This window comes from Protopterus annectens, chromosome 11.part0 (genome assembly GCF_019279795.1).
Source record: "Protopterus annectens isolate FY-2018-M chromosome 11.part0, PAN1.0, whole genome shotgun sequence".
NCBI lineage: Eukaryota > Metazoa > Chordata > Ceratodontiformes > Protopteridae > Protopterus > Protopterus annectens.
The window spans coordinates 1,198,836,015-1,198,859,807 of record NC_056745.1 but is presented as its reverse complement, the minus strand read 5'-3'; the positions used below and the strand labels follow the sequence as shown (position 1 = coordinate 1,198,859,807).

Here is a 23,793-nt window from a genome sequence, read left to right as displayed (position 1 = left end):
AGCAATGACCTTGTGGAACACTGCACTGTCTTACCAGGTTCAATTACAAGCACAATTCCTGCCAGAAAAGAAAAACACATTGGCAGACGACCTAAGCAGAAACATCATGGATCCACACAAATGGAAACTAGATCCACAAGTATTTCCAATGATAGCTCAAAAATGGGGATGCCCAGACGTAGATCTGTTTGCAAGCCCCCACAACTACCAACTTCAAAAATTTTGCACAAGGACATTCCATCCACTAGCTTGGAAAGTGAGCGTCCTCTCATTCAGTTGGAAAACATTAACAGTGTATGCCTTCCCTCCACTGCCTCTTCTAGCAAAGGTACTGCTGAAAGTTAGATTAGAGAGGCCACAAATGATACTCGTTGCACCAGACTGGCCATGCCAGAATTGGTATCCAATTTTAAGGAACATGGCCCACGGCCCACCATGGATTTTGCCACAAATTCCTCACCTGCTCACCCATTGAGACAATCAGATTCTACACAGCCAGCTCAAGACTTTAAACCTGGCTGCATGGCAAATTACCTAAACAACCAGCCAACACCTTTATCCAAAGCTGTTATGGATGTCATTCTGGAGGCCAGGAGGCCCAGCACCAGGAAAACCTATTCAGATAAAAGGAAAAGATTTTGCGCCTGGAACCAGGCTAAAGGCCAAAATCCCCTTGATCCAAATATTCCTCAGATTCTACAATATTTAACTGAGATGTTACACAAAGGACTTTCCTTTTCATCTATTAAGATCCACGCCTCAGCAATTTCAGCTCATTACAACACGGATCCTCCTTTTTCTCACATCCACTCCTAAGACAGTACCTCAGAGGGGCTAGGACCATAAGACTGCCAAGGAGAGCACCAACACCTACTTGGGATCTCAACTTTGTTCTGGAAAAGCTTACACTGCTGCCCTTTGAACCAGCTTTTTCAACTGATTTAAAATTTCTTTCATGGAAAACTGCCCGGCTACTAGCAATAACCTCAGCTAGAAGAGTCTCAGAGCTACAGGCACTAATGGCAGTGGAACCTTTCCTCATTTTTCATCAAGACAGAGTCTCTCTATGAACTAACCCTTCCTTTATGCCAAAGGTGGTGGTATCCAGTGTGGCCCTAAACCAAACCGTTCATTTGCCCACCTTTTTCCCAAATCCCCAGAACAAAGGAGAAAGACTCCTGCACTCTTTGGACATTCACAGGCAATTACGTTACTACTTGGATAAAACTAAGGCTTTCAGAAAAACTGACCAGCTCTTTGTAGCCTATTTACAGGATCACAAGGAAAAACTATCTCAAAACAGACCATTTCTAAATGGATATGGCATTGCATACGTTTCTGCTACACACATCATGGGAAACTGGTACCTGCTAACATTAGGCCCCACTCCACCAGGGCAACAGCTACATCAGCAGCCTTTCTCCGGGGAGTGCCAACCAAGGACATTCTGGAAGCTGCAACTTGGAGTTCAGTGCACACCTTCACCAAACACTATCACTTACCTCTATATTCTAAGACTAGAGCTGGTTTTGCCACTGCAGTTTTGCAGGGCCTACTAGCTTCTTCTAACCCTGTTTGACTCCACCTACCATTGTTAGCTTTGGGATTCAACCCAAGTGTGATGACTGCAGCAGGGTAACACGATGAACATAGTACAGTTTTGTACCTACCATAAATGTAGATGTTCGAGTGTTCACCCTGCTGCAGTCCTGGTTACCCTCCCTCCATCCCCTCTGAACTAGCTGAACTTATCTCTACCACTCTATCCTATACTACCTCTGTGGTGTATTTGCTTGTGCCTAAGGGTATTGTTTTATTTTTTATCTAGCTCTCTCTCTCTCTCTCTATATATATATAATATATATATATGGTTCTACCTGACTTCGTCGACAGCGCAGAAGACCCACAATCGAACTGAGCTTATGTCATATATATATATATATATATATATATTGCCTACCTATTGGGGGCACCTGACATCTGGGGCAAGAAAAACTGAAGAAAATGGTGTTGGATGCCTCTTATATACCCCTGACGCACTGACATCAGGGAAGAAGCAACAGCAACCGACGCCGGACCAAGACTTTGGAATTCGGGCCGACTGCGGGACCACCTGATGGCAGGATACCCCAAGTGTGCTGACTGCAGTAGGGTGAACACTCGAACATCTACATTTATGGTAGGTACAAAACTGTACTTTTCCCTTTTTATGCTCAAAACAAGATTAAATTTACCTCCCCACCCCCATGGTCGATAATTATTTATTAACCTAATGAGAATAAATGGGATCATACTATGGATAATTTGAGGTAATTATCATTGATAGTTGGCTGGAGCGCCTTCTTTGTGGTGTTTGCATGTCCTCCCCATGGTCAAGTGACGTTTAAAGACATGCAGGTAGGTGCATGTGTGAATGGGTGAGCCTTCTTTGAAGGTTGGACATCGGGCTGGCAACTCGGCACCATAAAAATCCACTGCCAATCATTAGTGGACCGGAGTTCTGCTGTGGCGACCCCTAACCGGGAAAAAACGAAAGACGCAATCATTGATAGTTTGAGTTACACTTCCACTTTTATTTCTAGAGGCAGAATCTAAGAGATGGAGAACCCTTCATTTTATACAGTGCGAGTTCAGGTTTTATTTGAAAGAGGATACATTAAGTTCAAGAACACAGACCATGCATTGTCTTTTACTATCTTGCAGCTAATTGGGTTACCATCTGTTCTTTCTTCTTTACTCAGGACAGTCCCTGTTTGAGCTGCTGTGCAATGCAAACCATAAATTGTAAAAACACAAATGTTCAGAGATCTTAGGACAAAAAATATTTCCTAACTTTGCTCCAATAGTTGCATAAAACAATTATTTTGCATCTGAAACTCCATAGTATTATATGAAGTAATGGAATCAACTAACATTTTGCAAGAGTTAGATTTAATTTTGTCAAAAAGTGAAGTCCATTCCTTTGCACTGGTAGTGGGTATGATTTATCCTACATAATTTCGTTTTCATAAAAACGTCCCATTTTGAGGATTTGAAAAGGTGGCAAACCTAGAAACTAAGACATATACTGAGAAAAAGACACTTTATATAAGTAACAGCAAAGCTTTTGGGTAGAACCCTTTCTCAATACTAATGCAAACATTTCTAAAAACCAAACTGGTTTATATACAGGTCAATAAAATTACATGATCAGCAGTCCAAAGATCTTGTGAGCACATGATACAAAATACAAACACACTAGCATAAAAAAAGATGCAAAAAAATTTCTTTAACATTCTTTAACACAATTTTGTATGTTGTAATTTAGTAAGCACAGGTTTCAGTGTAACCATATTATTTAAACCTGGAAAATGATCAGAATTAAGCCTAAGGATCCACTCATACTCTTTTAACTCAAGTAAATTATTACTATCTCCACCTCTGGCAGTTAGTTGCATAACATCTATAAGTCTAAAACGAAACCTATGCTCAATACCAAACCTGGCAATATGTTTATAAAGAGCATTACTATCTACAGCCCTTCTAATCTCTGATTTATGCTCAATAATGCTTTCCTTTAATTTTCTAGTGGTCTTCCCCACATAAAATGAGGTGCACTTGACACAAGTGGCCAAATACACCACATTAGATGTAACATAAGTAGTAGAAAAATAAAAACTGTAGGTTTTGCCACTAACAGGATGTATAAATTTATCACTACCATCAGCTACAATATCAGAACAACATGAACAATTCAGACATCTATGAGTACCTGGATTACTAGTGGGAGTCCTAACTACAGATCTTCTTAGGTCTTTATAACATAACATATTTTTTAAAGTCTTCATGTTTCTATATGAAAAAAAAAGGTCTATCACCCAAAACATCCTTGATTTCACTAGATGCCATCAATACAACCCAGTTCCTCTGTATAATCTGCTTTACATAACAAGTCCTAGCATTATAGCTAGTAATATATCTAATACAAGATCTAGGACATTCCGAACTAACGGAACTATACTCACCCTCAAAGAAAGTTGGTCTCAACATTGTCCTTCTATTAGTTATGACCTTATTTTTTATATCCAATATTAAATCAGTATCATAGCCACTATCTAGGAAATCTCTAGACATTTCCTCCAACTGCAATTCAAACGGGGTATCATCTGTATTTAATCTACTCACCCTACTAAACTGAGAGGTCACAATCCCCCTAAATACATGTGGGGGCATGCATACTAGTATAATTAACATATCTCCCAGAATGTACTTCCTTTTTATAAATACTAGTGTGAATAAGTCTACTTATTGTATGCTAACATCCAAGAAGCAAAGCATACTGTCAGAAACATCCATCTTGAACTTTAAAAAATCTGTAGTTGCATTTAAATAATGTATATATTCATTCAACCTAGAAACTAACCACCCTTTGAGGAAAATGCTACTGTCAAAGGACATTCTAGCAAGGTTTAGACTACTTCAGTGCCTGCTTCAGAAATCATGGATATCTTTGCACTTTCAGCATTGTTATTATTGTTTAAGCTGTAATTCCATGAGTCAAACTTTGGTGCCTCTCTACTTCAGTACCCTACTTTCTGATCCTTATATTTTATCTGTCCTGTGGCTCCAGTCTTCCAGACATGTTTACATTTTGCTGCCTGCGATTTTTCAGAATAATTGCGGACTATAAAGACTTTCAGAATCAGATAAGCAGATATGTACCCTTCATGTAAGTTAATTTTTAGAAGACCTTTTCAATGAATGTTAATTATCCTTGCATACCCTTCTGTGTCTGGATGGCTTCTCAATTTAAACATCTGCCATAGCCGGCTTTAGGCACCAGTGAACCCTGCGGTCGCTGGGGGCCCCCTGGTCCTGGGGGGGCCCCAACCACAGCAAGTTATCTTATCTTGATATTTTATAACATGTCTGCTAAACCAACAAAAGCTATAAAGGAGTCTTGCATGCTTAATAAATGGTGGTGGGGGGGGTAATAATAACTGTTATTTATATCTCTTTCAAAAGTCAAAGATAGTTAAACCCTGCTGCTGAACATCCTCTCCACTAAAATTAACAACATAGCTAGCTGTAGGTACCTCAACACCTGTGGTTGCAGGGGGCCTCTTTATCATCCCTGACTGTGTGCAGGCCCCACAAAAGCTGCTGTTGGTTGGGGAAAAAATGAGGAGAAAAAAATTTATTAATTTTTGCTTGTACTGTTTAATCTGAACAGGGCTGTGATATGACCCTGTTAGGATAAAGCTGATAATAAACATGAATAAGGTTAAAACTTGAGAGAGATTAGCAGCCCAGAGTGACTGATCTCAGTGCACACCATAGAGTTTCAGAAGAGCTAATGCTTCTGATCTTCAGGGCTGGTTTCTCTTTCAGGGAGATTAATAAATGCTGCCATAACACCAGATACTGTAGCTCTCAATGTCCTTGCTGAAGAATTCTGCTCAGTGCCAAAAATAATAGCAGAATAAAGGCTCAAAATGAGGATCACATTTGAAATATTGCTCTAATTCACTTAAAAAGTTAGTAGAATAGCACATTTTTTATCAACCTGGATTTTTTGGACAGTAAGAAGTATAAAACTATGCTGTCTGGATTTACTGACTGTCTGTAATCTTAAATGATTTGCTTGCAAATAAAACTTATTTTTATTTTTTTATGAAGGACAGAGCAAAATTATGAGGCAAACTCAAGGGATATCTGTGAAATCAGGGACAGTGACAGGTATTCATTTACTCCTCAATGAGATAAAGTGACTTACTCCTGCTGTTTGATCACTGCTAAACAGCAGTCAATCGTCTGGTGTGGCAGTACCAGTGTTGCACAATGTATTGTTATTTGCTGAAATAAGTAGAAAACTAGTATTGCTGTGACTTAAGCATAGTGTGTGTGTATAAAAATATCACTGATTTGTATCAGTGCACACATCCAATAATGCTGGGACACACATTTTTCTGCTGGGTATCAGTAAAAAATGCAGCTAAGTAATTATATTTTAAAAGTAAGGCATAAAATATATCACAGAACATTAAGACACTTAGAACCTCTAGGAATCTGCTGGCCTCACTCCCCAGACTGTATAAATGGGTACAGAGGGGGTCCCTTATGCATCCTTGACTGTGAGGGGGCCCCACAAAAGCTGTTTATGGTTAGGCAAAAATGAGGAGATAAAAATGATTTAATGTTCAGATTATGCTCTTTAACCTGAACAGGGCTGTGATATGGCCTTGTTAGGATAAAACTGATAATGGCCTCTGTTATCAACCGCACTTTCCTCACAATCACACATCAGGTATGTATACCGGTGGCTGCCTTTGGGGGCTAGGAGTGAGGATGCATGCTATGTATATGTATTGCAGCAATCACTCAAAATACATGACTGTGACCATTTGAACCTTTGCTTTCATCCCAATCTAACACCAGAGGAATGCATAGGCAGTTACTGTCTTTTTGGGGGGATTAGAGAGGCAGGCAGTAGCCCAAGACAGGATCTGTGTATCCTCATAACAAACTGGCTTGTTAGTTTATTGTGAGCTACGATTTTGTCAACTTTGAATATTAAGCCGTGGGCATAACTCATGTCTTCACTGAAAGAAAAAAGTAAGACTGCAATTCTTTTTCTTCCTCATGAATTTTGTTTAGGTTACTGTTGGATTAAAAGGTTGGGAAATACTTTAAAATGTATTCTAGAGCATCTATAACCCCTATGGCTTCTGGGGCAGTGGCTTAATTGAGTTATTTCCTAAATGGTTATTACTGTGCTGTCTTGGTCAGAAAAGGTATGTTGAAAGGATGCAAAGGAAAGTAAAGTTGAACAGCAACACTGAATTTCTTTCTTTAATCATAATTTTTGTTCAAGCCATCATTGGATGAAAAAGTTGTGCAAAAAGAAAAAAAAGACCTAAAAGCACTCCAGAGCATATATAAAGTCCTGGCTTCTTGAAAAAGCAGAAGAGAAAAGTAAAATATGAGAAATGGAAGAAAAAAGTAACTTGCGTGGTGTGGGGAACCCAAGATGGGGATAAACAAAGGGGAGCACTGGAGGATGTATGTATGTTTTTTGGGGGGGGTGAAATAGTAGACAATGCCCTAGGGCACCATTTCATTAAGTTCAGCAGTGTGCAGAGTTGTTGTAATGTATCCTTGTTACTTCTAAATGACAATAACTGTCAATGTCCCTTTGTGAGAAGGGTCAACATACTGTGGTACATAAGCTTGCTGTAACATCAGCATTGTAGCTACAAGCCAGTCTGTGTGTACTACTCCTAAAAGTTTGCAGCATGAGCTAAAAGGATGGCTAGGAAGTCTGGCAGTGACAGGGTGATACTTAGACAGGAAGTGCTCAGAGGGGCCCCAAACTTGACATTTGCAGGGGGCCCCCAAAATGCTAACACCGGCCCTGCATCTGCAGATGGATTTTCCTGCAAGCAGGGCAAGTACATTGTTATATATTCTTGTTTTTCCCCTGTGTTTTTCATTTTGAGGTTGTGTTTGCTTAATGCATGGCGGTCAGACTAGAGAGTGCAGCGAATGAGTGTACCTTCCTTGTCCAGCATGTGACATTACAGCACATACACAAAACAGAGGTATGCATATCTCTTAGTTTATGAGATGAAATGTTTTCAGAAATATGTCAGCATAGGGATATTAGGAGCGGAAATTCCAACAAATGTACATTGCAGGAAGCTTTTTATTTGTCTCTTCTTGCATACCAGCTGATATTGTGAGTATATGTAAATTCTTCTGCACATTTGTTTTAGTACAAAGTGGTTTTGTTACACAAGGATGCATAGGGTGCTTATACTATGATTCTATACAGAGTTCAGGATTCAGCTTGATGGTGTACCAAGTAGAAGGGGAAGTGGTATTGCACCATGACAGAAGGTTTCATTTGGGAAATAGAATTCAGACTGTTTGAATGCACAATGGTTGTCACAACAGTCTTGCTACTTGCCTTTTTTTCCTGTTTCCCTTCTTAGGACAAGGAACCAGAAATGTTTATCCCTGTAAGTGATAGGAAAGGTAGATTTAGATTCTTTATCAGTCAGTGTATTATTATTGTCTCCACTTGAACTTGACTGGAAGAAGGGCTGCTATTCAGAACTCCTTTCCTCTTCCACTGCAGTCATACTTTATGGATCTAACCACAGGAGACAAGCCACAGGAAATAGGTGGCAAATTAAATATTGTGTATGGTGAAACGGCAGTCTTATTACAGATTGGATAAAAATGCTGAGAATCAATTTTTTAAAACTATTTATAGGCCCCACCCTCACAATGACTATCAAGTCTCCCTAAGGGCTGTGGACTACTTGCTCCCATGGGAGGTGAGAAATGGGTGGTGAGAGGTGCTGCCAACTTCTTGGAGGGTGGGTATGTTTTTTTTACTTATGTCTTATGGTTTGCATTCTACATGGTAACTTCTACTAGGGATTTTCATGTGTGCTACCACATATGCTATGCAGGAGCGACCTTAGGTCAACTGGTGCCCTAGGCAAAAGGGTTCCACAGCTCCCCCCACAACACCACTCAGTGCCCCCATCCTCGTCTACTTACAGAAAATAAATACTGGAAAAGTGCCCCTGCTAGAGTGGCACCCTAGGCTGCCACCTAGTTGGCCTATGCCTAAGGTCAGCTATGATGCTATGTCTCTTGGCTGAATGGCTCATTGCTTGCAACATGTCCAAACCAAGCAACAACATGTCCAAACCACTCTGCTTCCTGTGGGTGATACACTTACAATTGTGCAGATATTGACAGTGCAATGAGTTGAGCTGTCACCCTCCCCACAGGATGGGTGAGCTGTCATCAGCTACTCACTCCCTTCTCAGCCAGGTCCCTTTGCGTATCAATAATAGCTTCACTTCAGGCTTTCTGCCTACTGAATGGCATACAGCGATGGTTATCCCACTCCACAAAGGGGGCACCACCACGGACCCCGGAAACTACCGCCCCATATAGTCTGACGAGCCGGGTCTGCAAGGCCATGGAATGTATCATCTTGGAGCTTATAAACAAGGACATAGTAACCTCCAAACACTAGACCCCACTCAGTTTGGTTTTGTAAAAGGTAGGTCATGTCTCCTAAACCTGATTGACTTCTTTGAAGCAGTCACCAGAGCCGTGGACGAGGGTAAGGTGGTGCACATAGCCTATCTTGACCTCGCCAAGGCTTTTGACACCATCCCCCACTCTGGCGTTATAGATAAATTCACTAGACTGGGCATAAATCCCTATGTCACAAGATGGGTGACCAACAGGATCACTGATAGAACCCACAAAATGAAAATAGCTGACTCCAAATCCAACTTCAGACCAGTGACAAGTGGAGTACCACAGGGCTCAGTCCTGGGTCCTCTCCTGTTTGGCATCTACTTCTCAAAAGTCCAACCTAATACAGCAGGTCTTTGGCTGATGAAGTTCGCAGATGACTGCAAACTAGGTGCCATAATAGAATCACCTAATGATGTGAACATTCTACAAAGGGGCCTCACTGAGACTGATGCTTGGTGTCAAAGTCATGGCCTCAAGCTCAGTGCCAAGATGTGCATTGACATCCCCTTTGGGAAAAACACTGTACCCATGAACTACCACATAGAAGGTAGCCTACTAAACACCAAAAGTGTGATAAGAGACCTTGGGACACAGGTGGACAGTAGTCTCTCCTTTGATAATCACATCGCCACAGTAGTCAGGAAATCCTTCTACGTGGCACACCTCATCACAAAGGGGTTCACCTCCAGAAAAAAAGAGGTCATTGTTCCTCTCTACTCATCCCTCATCAGACCCATTATAGAGTACAACACTCCGTTTGGCATGTACCTCGCAAGACATCTACAACAACTAGAAAGGCCACAGAAATACCTCACTAAGAGGATTACTTGCCTCAAACAGATGCCATACGCAGACCATCTAAAAAACTCCAGCTCTACTCCGTTGCTTATCGCCTCCTCAGAGGTGACTTCTGCCTAACATACAAAGCCATGTCAAAGCCAGATCTGTTGGACATGCTACACTTAAAGAAACCCCAATCCTTCTGAGCCACACGTTCCAGGGACCTAAACCTTGCCACCACAATAAACAGAACATGCTGGAGGGATAGATTCCTGTCCCAGAGACTTCCCATGCTCTGAAACAGACTACCCATTCATGTCAAGCAAGGCTCCTCATTAGCCCTCTTTAAGAAGAATCTCAACAATTGGATGAGAAATTCTCCCTGGGGATTACTTCTGTGGTACTGCTAGACAGGGGCACAGGAAAATAACTTTCTTAGGCAGCGAAAGCCAGGGAACCTTTTAGGCTAGGCTTATGTAGGCCCCAGGGCTGATAGCCTAGTACCTACCTACGAACCAATGAACTTTGTATTTTCCTCAAAAAGGCAAGCATTGCCTTTTCTAGTTTCCTGCAAGGTGCCTGAAAAAGACATTGAAAAGGAGCAAACCTAGTACTAATCTCCAAGAGTACTTGACTGGTTACTGTCATTTTAGTTAAATCCTACTTGCTATAACCGTCTGTGTCTTAATGCCTAACCAACGTTTTATTCATGTTGCCATTGCAGGACCCATTCCAAGTCCAGATTGTATTTCCATTTATTTGTCTTTACTGAGTAGAAATGCCACATTGAAATAAGAATCCATTTTATGGGAAACCTTTGGAAAAAAGGTCCCGATTACCTTGTCAGTACATGTAATACATGTATACCGATGTCAAAACTGGCATACATAATCAAAAAGTTTACAAGAGAAGAATTATTAATTCTGAATACACATAAAACAGATGTACTTGTCAAGGTTGCATTTTGAAAAATTATTCCCTTCCGGAGGTCAGCTGTGTATATACATGCGTATGATTGGGATGGACTAAAATACAGATCTTCTTCTTCTTGCTTTTTCCCAGTGGATTACCTGTCTGCTCATGATTGGCAGTGGGGCTTTACGGTGTTGAGTTGCCAGCCCGGCGCCCAACCTTCCACAGAAGGCAAACACACTCACACCTAGGGCCAATTTAGAGTGTCCAATCCACCTACAGCATGTCTTTGGGATGAGGGAGGAAACTGGAATACCCGGAGGAAACCCAAGCGACCACAGGGAGGACATGCAGACTCCGCACATAAGGCACCCCAGCCAAGGATCGAACCGGAGAACCTCTTGCTGTGAGGCAGCAACGCTAACCGCTGCACCACCGCGGCCACCCATGGACTAAAATACAGATAAAAAAGTTTATTTATATACTGGTGAATTGCTTCTTTGTTAGGCAACATATGTTTTCTTGTCAAATGATGAGCGTTACAGCTGTCCTGATTTGCTAGGTTTCCATGATGATTAGTGTCTTAGAGTCTTATGGAATCTGGTGATGTTCTTTAGGCATTACTGACTGTTACTGTGCTAAAGAGAATACAGAATTAACATACAGTTGGATGGGAGAGTTGATCTCTGGTGGTATGCATGCATATGTCTAAGTATGTAGATAGTAATTCCTTTTGGCGAGCTCTCGTGTGGGTTCATGCAACCCTCAAACCTTTTCTTGTGATGCTTCCGCTTGTAGTATTTTGATTGCCACTGGAACAAAATGTGAAACTGCTTTGAAAAGTTTCAGCAATTTTCTTATCAACACATCTAGCTTTTTTCCCCTTACACTTGGGTTATTGCAATGGAGAAGTTACAATTTGTTTTCCAGTATCATTTCGGAGATCCAAAAAAAGACTTGCAAGTACTGAGGTCACACATACACTTGCCTGTATCATTTCTTCTGACCTGCAGAGTCTGACATAGCTTTTAACATTTTTGATGAATTTCAGTGGTCTTTTCCTGGAGCTACATATCATAGTATAGAATTCATTAGCATGACGATTGAATGACATATTTAAAAATTCTTCACAGGAGAAAATATAAATAGTTTATAGCAGAATTCAAACATCCCATTCATGTGGGTTTGCTCCCCAGTACAGGATACTTTGCCCGTGCACAACCGTTACTAATATAATCAACTCCAAACTTACTTCACCTTGGAGAAAGAGGAATTTCCCCTTCCGAAATCTCCATAAAGGTGATATAGCTTACTGGGTAAACGTTGATCTCAGGGATAAAGAATTAAAACTGAATGCCCTCTTCTAGTATGGTATCCATACTCTTTGTCAACATCCAGGTAAGCAACACTAAGAATGTCATAGCTGGAATGTTAGCAAGTTAGAAAATTGAATGCTATGTTTTGTCTCTTTTTCTCCCTTTTCTCCGAGTTTCTGTGACCTTGGAGCTATTATGTACATGGGTTGGGGGGCCTGTGCAAATGTTTTCACTTGTTTTACAACAGTGGAAGTATTGGTGTGTATGCAACCCCCCAAGATTGTAAATGTTTTGAGATCGATCGGTTAACTACTAATGCTCTTGCATTCACCCCTCTTAACTCTCCTGTTATGCTTATCTGGTTCTCTTCTACTTACGCATCTGTAAGCCACTTATATCCTTCTTTTCCACTTCTTACACTTGCTATCTCTTGCCATAAATGGTAACCTCAAATTTTTTTTTACTAAAAATAAGAATCTCTCATCTTCTCTTCTTCGTCCATATTACAACAGCAACAGTTAACACCAGAAAATTATTATTCTTATTGCTTCATAGACTACATTGTATTTCTTTGTTTTACTGACATGTATATTGACTTATACTGTAATTATTTTTTTTTTATTGTTTTTTTTTTTTTTTTTTTTGCTTTTTTTGCTTCTATATTCTCAGTGTAATGCTTTTTGCTTTTTAATGGTTATTTTCAGTGTAATGTCTTTTTGTGGAGCTTTTCTCCCAAGGCTTCTTCTGAAAAAAGGCTACTATAGCTCAGTTGGACATTCCTGATTAACAAATGTAAAATAAAATAAAAATAAAATAAATATATTTATTTTACATTTGTTTACTGGGAAAGTCCGACTGGACAACAAGTCCATTTTCACCGGAGGCCCAGGGAGAAAAGCTCCAAGACATACAGAGAACAAGACATTTAACAATTTTACATAGAATTTCGTCAGAATCTAAACAAAATTGACATAGCATTTCTAAAAAGAAACAAATTACAGTTTATGGTATTTATACAGGATAGAAAAAGAAAAACAGACTAGTAGTTCAAGACTACTATTGAAAGGTACAAATGTATATTTGCAATAGCTTAAATGTTATTGTGCTGAGCAACACTTTTGTTTTGCAACAGATAAATCAAAGCTGCTCTGTTTAAAAAGCTCTGAATTAAAATATTTTCTATCAAACATTGGTCTGCAGTTGACTTGGAGGGTTAAGGAGCTGTTAACAAATTATTCCCTGAGGTCCAAGGGTTTCTAGGTTTGATTCCTTCAGCCTCCGTTACTTAGCTGTGTGACACTGAGCAAGTCAGTTAAACAGACACCATTCCCAGGCTGAGTCTGAACATGGTACATGGAGATGAGTGCTCTATCCCAGAAAACAAAAATAAATAAATTATTCATAGTAAGTCTTTCTGCTATGTTTATACTGTATGGTCAGTAGTAGATAACTCATTCTTGGATTGTACCTGTCAAGCCATTCAATCTACATAATTAACAATATGCAAATGTTACATTTTGGAATGCTTTCTTAGTGGTTAGTGACAGTAGTTTGTTTAGTGTTACCTAAATGTTTTGATAAATTTGCACTTGTTATGTAAATTTGTTCTGTTTCACAAGGTATAGGATAGCATGCAGAAAAACACAAAATGTGAGTAAAAGTACTTCAAGTATGTCCAACAAAACAACATTTCAAGGTAACCAAGTCAGAACAACTGTGAATCACTTCGTTTACTGCATTAACTTCCTTTAACCCCTAACATTCTTAATCTCTCTCTCCTCATTTTACCATCCCCCAACCAATTAAAATTACCTAACATTTGCTTTGTGTAGCTCTTTAGACTAGTCAACTTAATTGAATGACCTTTTCAACTGTTCAGACAAGCTTGGGAGGAGGCTTTTGTTCACATACGGTTGATACCTTTTTTAGGAAAAGGTCCTAAAACAAATAAGAGCACATTCTTGCAGCTGCTATTACATTATTGTCCCTTTCCACACTTCATTTAGTTTATTTTGTTAAGAGGGTGTTTGACAAGATCATCACCTCTGTAGCTGGAGTTCACAGCTTGGAAGGCATCCTGTCTGTGATTGCAGCTGGTAGTGTGGAAGACCAACATGTAGCTTGCTGAGTACTGTATGATTTGCCTTAACATTTCTTGGGGCTGTTTCTCCCATAAACAAACCTGATGTTTGGAGAGTTACCTGTTGTAGGAAAAACAACATTTATGAGTGCTAGCGTGATGTAAATCACCTTTTAAAATTGTCTTTTCATATTATAGTAACAATGTGTTAAACTTTCTGTAAAGGTTTTGGTAATCATTTAGACTGGGGACCCTAACGTGCACATTACTACAGATAAAATTGTGATAGTATTACAACTGCTACACTGACAATAACTTGTCACTCTAGTGATTCAAAAGCAAAGCAGGGTACTAAAGCTGTAGTTGCGAAGCAAGCATCTGAAGTGTGGAAATCTGTAATTAAAGAGGAGTAGTTGTATAAAGTCAGCTAACTGAATGTTGGACATTATGTATAAGTTAGGGGCAACCTGCAGTCGAAAGAATTAGGGACAAACCTCCTAAGAATCAGGGACACCTGATTAGCATAAATTTGTTAATTTTCATGGACAAAGTAGTAAGAGCTGTAGAGACAAGCAGGGCACAGTTAAATCTACTTTTATTTTGAAATAAATTGTGTCTTATATGTATATTTGCAGTAGCGTAAATGTTAGTGTACTAAGTAAAACTTTTGTTTTACAACAGAGAAATCAAAATCAAGCAGTGCTTTCATAAAATGCTCTGTATAAAAGCTCTTTATAAAAATCTTTTCTATCAAAAATGCTATGGAAACTGTGCTGGCAAGCTATAGATTTGTCAGCTATTTTATCACAGCATTAAAAAACTCCTCCTTGAAACTCCCAAGTCTTTTTTATTGTGATAATTAGTTACCACGCAGAAAGCAAATTCATACTGCACTATCAGAAAATGCTCTGTTTCAAAAACTATGTGCACGCTCGTGCACGCACACACATACATATATATATATGTGTGTGTGTGTGTGTGTATATATATATATATATATATATATATATATATATATACACACACATACACACACACATATATTGACATTTGTATTTGGGGAAAAATCTGACTGGGTAATAAATACCTATTTTCAGTGGAGGCCCATGGGAAAAAGCTCCAGAGTGTTGAATAACATCAAATAAAACACTAGTACAAATGTAATAAAAAAAAAAACATGTATACATGCAGTCTGATAGTGGAACGTATAGGCTACAATAAAGCATGAGGATACACCAGTGATGTAAAAATATAAAGAAATAAAAAAAAATGATGATTAAATATGACAATCAATATATACAAACGTATCAGAAGTATAGTCTGCTATGCTAGGAAATAAAATTAAAAAGATAAGTCCACCCTGTGAGTGGGAAAAAAGCAAGTATTGAAAGACATAGATCGATAGTATGATGACAGGTTAGGTTAGTAAGAATGTAAAGTATCAGTACAGGAGAGGTGCAAGGGCATAGCCATAAGTTAGCGAAAATTTCATTGAGAGATGACTTAAATACATGGAGGCTAGATATAATTCTGATAGAATTCAAGACAAGAGTTCCATAGTTTAGATATACCCCCTGAAAAAAAAGTATTTTTATTTTTGATTTTAAAACTATTTTGTTTAAGTATTTTGTGCACAATGTTTTATTTTGATCATCTGATATACACTCATACCTGTCCTGGCAACAGGACATTTATAGCGTTGCATCTGCAGGATCAGCTAGATAGATTATTTAAAGCAAGTGGCACAAAATTCCTGAATTAGTATTAACAACAACTTGTAGTCTGTCATTTAGAAACAATAATTTATTCAATAACTCTGCTGTTTAAAATGTCTGCTGTACTATAGAGGCAACACATAATATACAGTACATTCATGACAGATTATTTGAAAGATTTGAAAGCAAGAATATGAAAACTGCAAACCTACTAGTCTTTCCACTAACTAAATGAAAACTAAACAAATTAATTGGTCCAAAGAGTGAGAAGGCAAACCACTGTAAATTATATGTATACGTATATGGATTGCATGCATGTTGACAACTTGTCAAACATGAAAAAACTTTGTATAGTTTGTGACGTCTCTTCTCTGGGCCAGTAATCAAGAAGGCTGATTCCTCACCACTGACACTGGAGAGGGACATTCACTTGGAACAAAACTGGATACACCCAGTATTTCCAGATGCAGATCTCTGCATCAAGCAGAATTTCCCTTAAAGGAAATCTCCACCCTATAACTAAAAAAAAATTTTTTTTCACTCTGTCTTTGTTTCCTGGCCTATTTTAATACCTCAAAATCATTCCAAGTGCTTTATTTGTAATTTTAGCCTGTTTTCCACAACATGGCCACCAATGGAGCTTGATGTATCAACTGATCTTGTACTCCCTCAAGCCTTTCTCTCTAGGGTTGCCACCTTTTCAAATGGCCAACGTGGGACATTTTCGGTACAAACATCAGATTTTACAGGCCAACACATACACACGGTCAGTACAAAGGCTAGAACTTAACTTTTTTTGCCTAAATCAAAGTTTATTCTTGTAGCAATTTAGTTGCTTATTCTGTTTCTTATAACATTTAGGTATTTTAGACACAGAATAACTGCTTTATGCAACTATTCCATAAAATATAGGAAATAATTATGTCCTACAATCTCAGGACATTTGCCATTTTTAATATATTTTGTCAGGACACGACTGCCCAAAGAGGGACTGTCCCTCGCAAAGTGGGACAGGTGGTAACCCTATTTCTCTCTCCCATAATACTTTGACTCATACCAGAGTGAATTCTTATGCCATTGACATATAATGGGATTTTGGAGGGTCATTGTCATTTTCTTTACCTTCTGTAAAAGGACTGCTTCTTTTCCGTCTCTGATCACCCTCGTTTATGTGTGGCTCAGACCTTGATTTACACTATACTTAGAAGTTATCCAGCTACAGCCAGAAAAGTAACTAAGTTACAAGATGAAGTAGGTGGGGGACCTTCCTTGTAAGGTTCCAAAAAAAAAAAAAAAAAAACAGAGTGCTCTGGGACTTTAGTCTCATCTAGTATTAAAACATCATTTTTAGTAATGGATTACAGAAATCTGGTCATCTGACTTCTGGTTCCCATGCTACCCCCTTGGCTAGAAACTGCTAGGATTTAGAACATGTGTCAATAATACACACATAGAGCTTGCTAAGATCTGTTGCAGCTTCTGGAGGTCATAAAACAATTTCAAACTTCCACCTTCCAGAGTAGCAATTAGTTCACCCCAAAGACTGTATAGAAAACTTCCAATACAGACTTTTTGTCTCTGGCTGCATTGAGAACTGTCAGATACAATCTTCTTGGCCTAGGCCCAGTAATTTAATTTCAGAATATTTTTCAAAGTCAGGTGGATTGAGATTTACTTCTTCTCTTCCAGTATCCTCTATTATAATGTATTCATTTCAGCAGTTACAATGCATACATTTAGTCAGTTACTACATGCATATATATTTCTTTTCCATCCAGCAGGACCCACTGTTGATACATTTTTAACACAAGCAGCTTTGCAAATACATTTTCAACACAAGCATTTGTACATATTAGTTTGATATACAAATGGCATATAATTTTTTACAAAATTCCAGCTAGCTGTGCTGGCATTACACATCCGCTGGCATACTTCTCCTGGCATAGCTGGCAATACGTCACATCCTCACATAGTTAATTGAATGTTCTTGTCTTTTTTGTGTGGCCATCTCTGTCTGAAGTACATGGATAAGAATGCATCTGTCATCAGCTGTGTGCACCTACTACTCTGCAAACTTGAATGGGGACATGTGAGGGAACAAGGAGCAGAATAAGATGGAAGATGGATCATCTACAATTTCTTCATTTTAGAGATTAACCAGATCAAGAAATAAAGTTTCAAGCAAAATTCCATTCAGCCTTTAGAGTTAAATATTTCACAGTTTTGAGACTTCATGTTGCAGTAGCTCTTACATAGCCTATTCATGGCAACCAAAGAAAGCTTGCCCTTCTGGAATTATATATAGTCAAATAGCTGTATATAAATTATTTTTATATGAATGTAAGTTTGCCTATGTCAGAAGTGATAGTTCAATAAAGGAGTTTGGAAAAAAAACCCACACAGGCTTCTGAAAAAAAAGATCTGTAGCTGTGCGTTGAAGACCTCTTGATCAAATAATGTGTCTGAGAGGAAATGTGTGCAGTGAATAGAAGTCCAAGTATGGAACCCTGTGGAATGGTACAGTGACAGGCAAGAGGCAGAGGAATTAACCCTTGACTACTCCCTGCACCAGAAAGGTAGGAGGCAAACCTCTGTAAACCAAATCAGAGATGCTACAGTAGTGCTCCAGTCAGTGAAGTAAAATGGATTGTCCCACTATGTCAAATGCCTACCGGAGACCTAGTTGGACCAGTATGTAGTAAATATTTTGATCCTTCTCCAAACATGATCATGAAAGACCCTGGTGAGGGTCATTTCATTTCTATGTTTAGCTCAGAAAATGGACTGGAAAGAATCACCAATGTTATTTCTCATGCAAGATTCCAGTTGTAAATAAACTCTTTCCTCAAGAACATTATAGTGTGAAGTTTTGACATGGGTATTTACTTAAGTAGAGCATCATGATCTAACTCTATCTTTTTGTGGATTGACATAATTAATGCTTCTTTAACTGAAATGTAAGTACTCCATCTTCAAGAGAAATGAAAGTAATTTGATATATGATTGGGAGCAGTACCTCTAGACAGATGACAGCAAGCCTTGGGAGATATGCCTCAAACTCTCAAGTAGTAGCACACATCATGGAAATAACAGAGATAAAAATCATCATAACTGACCATGGAAAACTCACACCAGCATAGAGCTGATATTTTGGACTGAACTTTACATCAAAGTAGAAGTGTTTCCTGTGGCTGACAGAGGTACATAAAGAAAAAGTGAATGATAACTCTGCAGTGTTCTTTCAACTACACTTTTAACATGTTGGAATACAATTTTATTTACATGTTGCTTGGAAGTGCTAAAATTGCCAGATAATTGCATAACTTTACATGTTGCTTGGAAGTGCTAAAATTGCCAGCTAATTGCATAGCTTGTTTTGCGATAAGTGTAAGGTACATATTTGCATGTTGTATCAAATTTAGTTAAAGGTGTTAATATAAATTACGGTAGCATCATTCTGTTTGGAATGTAGTCAGCTGATTTTATTAACTGGATTTTTGCACTATTATTAGTCCAATGTTTTGTGCTTTAAACTATTTGTTCCAGTGTCAACAATGGCCATTTTCTAAGCGAAAAAAATCTAACCAGTTAGGCCTACTGCTACTGTTTAAAGGTGAATCACACCCACCAACTCAAAAAACATGTTTATTTTATCATGGTTTGGTGTTTCCTACATTTTAATACCACTTTGGGACTATTTACAGGCTTTTAAATATTTGTATATGTAATTTCTGAGTCTGACCACATGGGGTCTGGCATCTTGAAATAATTCTGATTGTTCATAGGTTCATAGGTTCATACTAGGCTATCTGCCCTAGGGCATTTATAAGCATAGCCAGAGTATGTTTGGCTTTCGCCACCAATTTTAAATTAATTTTGCTATGCCCTTTTTCGAGGTTAGTATACTGTGCCTCTGTCTAACAGTGACACAGAAGTGATACCCGGGGTAAACCTACGATCTCCCATCCACTCATCAAGACTCCTCTTGAAGAGAGTCAATGAGGAACTCTGCCTAACCTGGACTGGGATTTTATTCCATAGTGAAGGGAGCCTCTGGGTTATGAATCTGTCCCTCCAGCATGTCCTATTTATTTCAGTGCTGAGGTTCAAGTCTCTCGCGCGTGTAGCTCGATGGGATTTGGATTTTTTGAGGTGCAGCATGTCCCTTAATTCCGGGTTGGACATGGCCTTATATGTCAGGCACAAGTCACCTCTGAGCAGGCGGTATGCCACTGAGTAGAGCTGGAGTTTCTTTAACCGGGCAGCATATGGCATCTGTTTGAGCCCTTTGATCCTCTTGGTGAGGTACTTTTGGGGTCTTTCCAGTTGCTGCAGGTGTCTGGTAAGGTACATCCCAAAAGGGGCATTGTACTCAATTATGGGCCTGATGAGGGATGAGTAAAGAGGCACGATGACCTCCCCTGATCTAGATGTGAATCCCTTCATGATTAGGTGGGCTATATAAAATGTTTTTCTAACCACTTTGGCCACGTGGTTGTCAAATGAGAGATTGCTATCAACTTGGGTCCCCAGGTCCCTAATTACTTCTTCTGTACTTAATGGATTACCACCTATGTGGTAATTTGTGGGCACTTTGTTTTTGCCAAAGGGGATGACTATACACGTTTTGGCATTTAGCTTGAGGCCATGGCTCTGGCACCAGTTGTCTGTTTCTATGAGGCCGTTTTGGAGGATGCTTGTGTCGGCTGGAGAGTCGATTATGGCGCCCAGTTTGCAGTCATCTGCGAACTTGGTCAGCCACAGTCCTTCCGTGTTGGCCTGTACCTCCGAGAAATATATACCGAACAAGAGAGGTCCCAGGACTGAGCCTTGTGGGACACCACTTGTAACTGATTTGGAGTCTGACATGGCTCCAGCAAATTCTAACCATGTGGGTTCTGTCCTTGAGCCAGTTTGCAATCCATCTAGTGACATAGGGGTTTATATTTAAGCTGGTGAGCTTATCTATAATGCCCGAGTGGGGTATTGTATCGAAGGCTTTTGCGAGGTCCAGCTTGTTTAGTCTGCCTCTAGGTATCCCACAATGTGGTGCTTGTCTGTAAAAAATTACATCACACAGCCCTCTCTCTTCCTAAAGCTCCTGTCACTAAATTGATTTTACATGCATAGACTGCTGTCTTTCAGTCAGTTAGTTTTAAATAACATTTCATGCCGTTCAATGACTACTTAAAACACAAACAGTGCATATGCCACAGAACAGACTTTCAAAGTGTTTTTTACTGCTGATTATTTTTAGAATGGCTAAACTGCAGTCTTTTGTGAAGCCTGAATTGTACTACTTTGACTCATCTCCCATCAACCTTCACACCCAACTTTCCTAGCTGTCAAAGCGCTAAGGGTAATTTGAGCAATCTGCTCTGATTGACCGCTCACAGCAGGAGATTTGACTCATGTAAAGTTACCTTGTTCTAGCCTTTACTTTCTGTATGGGTGGGGGAAGGACCAGGGAAGTATGACATCACAGCATGGGTGGGTTTTTAGGACGGTTGTGGTGATGTCAGTTTGGGGAGGGAATTGGCCAGAAAACTATCTGTATTCAGTGGCCTTGATGACATTATTGTGATTAGACAATGTGCTAACTATTAAATTGTTTTGTATTTCTTTTTTTTTTACTACATGTTTTTTTATATTTTGTATGTAAAATAGTTCCTTCCCTAATGTTCAAAACTTGCTCTTCTATATGTAATGGCTGTTGAAGGAGTTATTTTACATCCAAAGTACAAGTTCTGCAGGTATTTAATGTACACACAAACACGCACATGTTCAGAAGCACCCACATACTGACAGACTTACAGATATATACATAGAAACACAAAGATTCAAAACGCAAACAGGCAGATAGACATTTACACACACACACACACACACACACACACACACACACACGCGCGCACACACACAGCAATTAGAGTCATTTTATTGAGTGATGACATCTTCAGATGTCTCAGTGTATACTTATCAATAAAATAAAACAATATAAGTCAGTGCATTCCCCCTCCCACAGATTTACTATGTCTAATTTTTTCCCATATTGCTTCTCTGTAAATCCATTCTGGACATCAAGAGTTTCTTATGTGTTAATGCTTCATGCTGTGATGACTGCCTGTTGCAGTCATAGCTGTCTGTTTCTCTCTGTCACTCATTGTCACAACGCATGCAAGCACATACATGCAAACATACACACGTATGCAGACACACACACACACACACACACACACACACACACACACACACTGGCGCCTGTGCACACACATGCACTTTTATAAAAAAATGTTTACTTAAAATTTTAATTTTACAATCGTAAATAGGAATGTGCTCTTTAGCAGGTATAAAAAATGGCAAACATTATCTTTTTCTCTGTCTGAGCTTCATGGCAGCTTAATATGCTGCTGCAAAGTGGCGGTCTTGTTTTTGAGCATGCATTACATGCATTCTCCAGTCAGAGCAACAAAGTACAAATCGCTCAGTGGCAAAGTACAAATCTCCCATGCTCTGAAAATAAACAAAGCATGCCCATTATGATTAAGATGCATAGATATGATTGCAGTATTTAATGTCTGCATTTCATCAGTATTCATTTTGTATACATTCTTTGCATGTTAAAATAAGTGATTTTGAATGTGCAAATAATGACACTAATAACCCTTTGTATATAGTCCACCGAGATTTTCCTTTTCTACACATTTTGCCGCAAAACATTGGTAAATTTGTAACTCAGGAATGTTGTTTACAGTTATTGGTTTTAAGATTCTGTTCTACTTTAACAGATAAGCCATTCTGCAGTTATTTGATTTGTTGGAACAGCTAAAGATCACAAAACTTTAAAGCTAAACAATTAAAAAGCACAGTTCACCATTATTAAAATGTTAATGTCATGGTTTCTTGCAGAGTGTGTTTGCAATTATCTGGGTACAGTTCATCAGGACTGCACTAGTCCAGAGGAGTGCCACTGTGATAGGTCAACAGGTCAGTGCCCTTGCCTTCCAAATGTGATTGGGCAGAACTGTGATCGCTGTGCACCAAATACATGGAAACTAGCCAGTGGAACAGGATGCGAACCTTGTGCCTGCAATATTGACCACTCATTTGGGGAATCTTGTAATGAGGTAAGAAAATCAGTTCTATCTATGCAAAAATTATATAATGTGTTACTTTCTGTATGACATATTTGACTGGATCCTACAAACCTTTATCTTTTAATTCTTGCATAAAGCATCTGAGTTGTCCATTGAAGTGTATATGTTTACTGCTCTAAAGAAAATGCCAATATGAATTCATATTAATGATTTTAACAATGTAGTCTTTACTGGGTGAATGCAGTATTTTATAGAGTTGTAGAGTAGATTCATTTAGGTTTTATTTTTTATTTAAAATTCATGGCTGCCTTAGTTTAGTTAGGGCTACTGCTTTTCAAGAGTTGTTTGCTGAGGTAAATGCATAAATAATATAATAAGTATGGGCCGGATTCCTAAATGCCTACACTAAGTGTACATCATTCTGACTGAATAAACAACACAAGCATAACTTCCACCTTCTTCCTCCTAATTTTAGTTTTCCTACTGAATCTCTTGCAGCTTCAAATGTTGAGCGGAACTCTTAAAGGTTAACACAAAGTGTAGACTACATGTACACTTAGTATAATCTTTTTGAGAGAATAGACAGCACAAAAATGTGGTAGGGATGATGTTCTTCATGTTTCACTGTTGCAGTCATCACATTTGGGTTATCTGCTTGCAGTAGCCCTCAGTCGGCCTGATTAACAAAGTTTTGGGTCCTGCGTCGGTTGCTGTCGCTTCTTCAATGACGTCAGGTCGTCAGGGGTATAAAACAGGCTGCCAACGCCATTACATCACTCTTTCTTGCTGTGCGTTGCCTAAAGCAGAAGCAGTTCGCAAGTGCCAGTCGGCCGACTCCTGAAATT

At 39.0% G+C, this 23,793-nt stretch overlaps 1 protein-coding gene across 1 annotated transcript in view; it reads left to right on the top strand.

Moving 5' to 3' along the window:
* Nucleotides 1-23,793, top strand: part of LAMB1 (laminin subunit beta 1) — a 1,172,470-nt gene that overhangs the window by 727,280 nt on the left and 421,397 nt on the right. Inside the window, exon 22 of the mRNA XM_044088561.1 lies at nt 22,761-22,978. Coding sequence (XP_043944496.1) covers nt 22,761-22,978 — 218 coding nt within the window. The remainder of the gene's footprint in view (nt 1-22,760; nt 22,979-23,793) is intronic.